Source organism: Glycine soja, chromosome 18 (genome assembly GCF_004193775.1).
Source record: "Glycine soja cultivar W05 chromosome 18, ASM419377v2, whole genome shotgun sequence".
In the NCBI taxonomy this organism is placed as follows: Eukaryota; Viridiplantae; Streptophyta; class Magnoliopsida; order Fabales; family Fabaceae; genus Glycine; species Glycine soja.
In genome coordinates this window covers 5,462,030-5,467,673 of record NC_041019.1, presented here as the reverse complement: position 1 = coordinate 5,467,673, position 5,644 = coordinate 5,462,030, and the positions used below count along the sequence as shown (strand labels likewise).

Genomic DNA, 5,644 nt, shown 5'->3' with positions numbered 1-5,644 from the left:
CGGTCCCATTTTTTCTCTCAATTCATTTTTTAGTGGAAAAAAAACAGGACGAGTTAAAAACCTTTTCCCAACTCACCTGACTAATGGGCCAAAACGAGTTGGCCTAAGTGATCCAAGTCATTTTATCACCCATAATTTTAAAAGTTCATAAGAGTCAATAACAATTATTAGAGGACCAATAACCCTTTAAGAGTAATGGACTGATGGTGGACCAATGCCAAAATGACTAGACCCAAAAAACACTCTAATAAAGGTTCACTTGAAACTAATGTAAGAGAGTCCAAAAAAACCAATATATATAATTCTTCAAAGTCACTATGATATTTTAGTATTAATCTCCTTTATATATGATCCTATATTTGTAATATAGTTGAACGGTTTAACAAACAGTAGCTATCAATATCAATCAAAAATCAATTTCAAATACACTTTTCTTGGCATTTGAGATATGATTATATGCTTTTAATATTAATTGAATGGTTTAACTTTTTAACTTTTAATCTATCATTTTCAAAAATTTAAGTTCTAACTTTAATTTGAATAGTTTTTTAAAATAAAATTATCAATAATTAATAATAATAATATAAATTATTTATCATAAATCTAAAATTCAAGTTATATGTTTAAAATTATTTATTTATTACAAATTCTAATTACAATGTAATTTATATTATAAATCATAAATTTTAGTTGTATAAAATAAATGTTATTTTATGTAATACACATATTAAAATACTAGTTAACGATGATACTTTTTGAAGGCAACAAAATTTAAGATATGATTTTATCAAGTTATTCTCTTCTTATAGGAAAAATGTTATTATTGTTTGGTTTTCCAAAAAGAGAAAAGCTTGCATCACTTTGAGACTCTTTTTATAATTAATTGAAATTTATTAAAAATTATCAATTTTGATAGATCTCACATATAATTTAATAATTTGTTCTCCTAATTTAGTTGTAGGACCCACCGAAATAAGTGATTTCTAAGAATTTTTAATTAACCAATTAAAAAGAAAGTATAAGAAAGAAAATATTAAAAAGAATCTTACTAACATTCCTCTATTCAAACTATCATTTTCCAGAGATAATCATCTTCGAGATATAATTGAAGACTAACTATAAACACATCTTCCAATGGAATTCTTACCTATTAAGTGAGAATTGGTATTATTGAGGAAAAAATACAAATTATAGTTATACATCATATAAACATAGATGAATAAAAAAAAATATAGTTTATGTTCATGTGATCATTTAGAAAACTAATGCGCATTCATCTTTTATAGTAATAAGCAATAAACATGGCTCTACTTTCTTGAAAGAAAATCAAAATTAAATGCTAACAAATTAATTTTGGAGTCAATAATTAACCATTGACTCTTAAATATTTTATGAATAAAGTTTTGATTGTCGATATGCATTGTTATCTCCCACTTTAAGATGCAACATTCTCGGGAAGAAAGTTTGCTAGGCACACCAATTAAACTAGGTTTCTAGAGAGTTTATGTCAAATGCAACGAATTTGGATATAAATTGGACTCACTTTAAAATAACAACAATTGATGTAATCCTATGAAAGTTACAAAATTACAATGTTAATGGCTTATTCTTCTTCTTGTACATAATGATCTCTATCTATATCTATTTAATTACTTTCTTTATTTGTTTTGACATAATGATCTAATCTTGAAAAATTATTATAGACATATTTTAATGCCTTGAGCTTTTAATAATAAATAATTCATCATCAATAATAAAAAAATAAATAATAGTTTTGTAATCATCTTTTATTTATTTTATTATATTTTATTGTTGAATTTTACTTACACTTAATATTATTTTTTCATCACGGTTGGATATTAAGACGGTTAGATAATCCTCGTGAAAAGTGAACACTTTTTATGATTATGACTTTAAAGATAATTCTAAAATCATCTTTAAATGTAATCTGAAATTAACATTAAAAGTCTTCATTCTAGTAATGTCATATCTAATAATGATTACATGAGCAACAATCTTATATATATGGCTAATATTTTATGTTAATGAAAAATTATTGGTGTAAATACATATTATTAATGCAAAATAATTCTCTCAAAGTTTTGTTAGAAGAAATAAAACATACTTTTTAGTGATATTTATACTACAAATTAAAGTGATTAATTAGTTTGAGTGTTGACTAAGAAATATCTTTGATATACACAAAAATTAAAATAAGAACTTATTTATTAGTTAGTATTATGAATTATATTAGTAAAATAATAGTAATAATTAAGTGTCTATTTACATTTTTTAAATGGAAAATATTTCCTAAATACAAAATTGAAACAGAAAAAGTATTCTCTTTCATTTTAGAGAGTAGTTTAAAACGTGTTTACGAAAAGGATAAAACAAGTAATTGAGAGATAGAGACAATTATATACGATGTCACATACACGTCTAAATTTCACATTTCTTATAAGTAATTTGTCCATTAATGTCACAATCATTTATTAGAAGCTTCATCATTGCTATTCTATGGTCGTGCTGAATAGAAGTAGAAGGAAGAGTTGCAGAATCTTTCTAAATACAAATCCACTAACTTTATTAGTCCAACTCGCTCTTTATATGGTTCTAACCGAGAGCAAGGTCCCTAGCTAGCTACTTAACTAACATTTGCCATAATGGTAAAAAGTGAAAGCTAGAAAACCGAAGAAGCAAAGTCTCTTTTGAGTTTTTTTTTTATTCCCACACGAGCCAAGGAAACTTTACACCATCATCAACATTCCTCATGGGGTTAGAGACAATACAATGCTCGATCACAAAATGAAGAAGAAACCAAAACCCCTTGAGACTCGCATTTTTTTTTTCTCTATCTTTTCCCCCTTTATCTTGGAACAGAAGTTGTCTAACTCTTGGCTTGAATAGATCATAGAATAGAGAATAATAACTAAGGGTTACTTTCATGATCTCACACTATATATAAAATGGCTCGAAGCCTCTGTTTTTTTTTTTAGTGATGACATTAACATTAACATTAACATACATACATGTTAAAGAGACCATATCCCGATGCGATGCGACAAAGCGAGGGAGGAGGGTCCAGCTAAAAAATTTACTAGAGGGGAAGGGACAAAGTTTGGACCACCATGGTGATTGAGTAGTCAGAGTCATGAGGCACAGGATGGGGAATTGCAAAGAAGAACACCAAAGTGTGGCACCTAAATTATGGATATCTTTTGAGATTTTGTGTCACCGATGTGAAAGGAACTAGAGAAAAACCCCCACCAGGAGAGATGGATGGACTTATCACACAATACATGAGGTGGGCTTTGGTTCTCTGAGACAAAGCTAAGGAAAGGAAAAAAAAAAAAATTAAGGTGAAGATATTTTCCAAGCTTTTATCTTGTCCCCTTTCATTACTTTTTTTTTCTTTTTTTTTTTGTGAGATCATGCATGCTTTAAACCTCTCTTGGGTCTACAAAAAGAGCTCTTGTTGGTGGGGTTTTGGTTGTTAATTCATGGAACTTGTTATTTGTCCCTTCATTTTTCAACGCCTTTATGCACCACAAGTCCTCCGGGCATGAGAGCAATTTCCAATGTGGGATATGGTGGTTGAGCTCATCTCTTCCTCCAACTTCAGTCACAATGATCCTGCAATTACTCTCATCCTTGGACTCAGCACCCATGTTGTGCACAAATTGGCACAAGGCCCTCACTAGCTTCCCTGAAAATGGCCCTTCATGGTGCACCCCATACATGAAATAGAACCCAAATGGGTTGAAGAAATCAGGTATGGTTGGCAATTTCAAACATGGGAAGATCTTATGAATCAACCACCAACTCTTAGTGCATACCAAGCAAGAAAAAGGTGCTTTCCCTAGCCTTAACTTGAATATCTCCCCACTATTCCATACACTAAGCATAGCCCAACTATTTGGTACTTGTCCATCTGACCCAAAATCACCCCAAGCAATATCTCCTTTGAAATATGCCACCCATGTCCCCAAACTTAGCTTGTTCCTAAGTATATTCCCTATGTCATTAGGGAAGAACTCTGTGGACCCCATGAATCTTCTATAGAGGTACTCAGCTTGGTCAATCTTCAACCTTGCTATCTCAATGTTGGGTGATATTTGAAAGCAATGATGGTTCACAGGGTTGACAAGAATAGCTGGAGTCCTGAACTTGGTGTAGCCAAACTTGTCCATGAAGAGACTCACTGAGGCATGGTTGTCTTTCTCTGTTGCCATGTATGCATAGTCCACATCTTTTGAAGTGAACCATTCTTCTAGTGTTCTCACAAGGCTTGAGCCAATCCCTTTTCTCCTGTGCTGAGGTGATACCCTTAGGCCAAGGACGTACCCCACCTTTGCCAAATCCTTTGGAGGGTGACCATGAACTGTGACCACTTTTATAGACCCTTGAATGACACCAACCAATTCATTGTCCAACTCTGCCACCTACCACCAAATTAGTGGTGGGCATGATGATCAAACAAAAAGAATAAGAAGCATAAGAAGAAGAGAAAGAAAGACATAGAAGATTATGATTAACTTGTGGTGCATGTACTACAAGGTTTTAAATAACGTTTCAAGACCGTGATTTGGGCAACATCAAGATTTTTTTAATTGTCCGGGTTCGCAATTGAGACCGAATTGATCGCATTTGTCCGCGACCAAATACTTAAAACCTTGAAATACATAATGAGAAGAAAAAAACCATGAAGTTAGTGCCTTATAGTGGCATATAGTAATTGTGTGTGAATCACTTACCAGCATCATGTACATGGGACTGTTCCGGATCCTACAAATGGGGTCACCCATAGTGTCTGTGAAGAGAAACACGCTTTCTGATGGCCCTACCTCGCATCTTCTCTCAAGATCTTCCACTTGAGCCCTATCAGATTGCCCCTCATAGCTTCTGATTCTGAACTTGTTGAATTCCATACCCCAAAAGAGAGAGATTTAGTTAGAAGGAATGACACTTATACAAGGAGCTAGTAGTAGTGTTTGATGTGTGAGTGATGATCATGGAGTGAAATAAAAGTAAGAGGGAATTGCTCAAAGCTTAAGAAGGTACACAAGATGATACAAATAGCAAGACATGGTGCAACCAAGGAGAAGTAACACAAGTACTACAACAAGAATGGTTTGGCATAGACTTCATTATGATAATGATTTTATATGCAGGGGATAGAAAGAAAAACAAAAATACAAAAAAAAAAAAAAAAAGGAGGTGGGAAGAGAGAGAAAGAGGTGGTAGAAATAGAAAGAGAGAGATTGGAACTTGGTTGGGAGAATGTTCTTTATCAGAATCATCAAATAACCTAGGCTTCAATAATAATAGTAGACAAAAGTTAGATTAATAATGGAATGTGTTTTTTGTCTCTAGCTTTTTGTGTCCACTCCTCGTATATATATAGGTTAAGGTAATGTTATTCTTATATATATATAGATAGATATATATATAATGAAATTTTTTCACATAACCTTGTTTTTATTATTGACACTTTTTTTCATCCCTCTTCGTTATACTTGTATTTGTAATTATTTACTATCCCTTAAATTGAGTTTGCGTGAGGCTTGAATTATGTCAAACAATCATTTTCCAATTTCCATATAGGTTAGTTAATGAATACTACATTATATGTTCATATCTCTAC

The 5,644-nt window shown here is 31.8% G+C and overlaps 1 protein-coding gene across 1 annotated transcript; it reads right to left on the bottom strand.

Annotated features, from left to right (window-relative positions):
* Positions 1-2,455: 2,455 nt before the first annotated feature.
* On the bottom strand, positions 2,456-5,366 carry LOC114395169 (probable N-acetyltransferase HLS1-like). Its single transcript, XM_028356879.1, has 2 exons — positions 4,755-5,366; positions 2,456-4,442 (listed from the first exon to the last, which is right to left on the bottom strand). Exons 1-2 carry the CDS (start codon positions 4,926-4,928, stop codon positions 3,441-3,443), a joined length of 1,176 nt encoding a protein of 391 aa, XP_028212680.1. The 5' UTR covers positions 4,929-5,366; the 3' UTR covers positions 2,456-3,440.
* Positions 5,367-5,644: the final 278 nt, after the last annotated feature.

What these genes read in the sequence shown, in the direction of transcription:
- LOC114395169 (XM_028356879.1), bottom strand. Translation starts at nt 4,928, where the DNA reads ATGGAATTCAACAAGTTCAGAATCAGAAGCTATGAGGGGCAATCTGAT. An exon ending in GTCCCATGTACATGATGCTG is followed by an intron (nt 4,443 to 4,754) that starts GTAAGTGATTCA and finishes ATTTGGTGGTAG; the next exon opens with GTGGCAGAGTTGGACAATGA.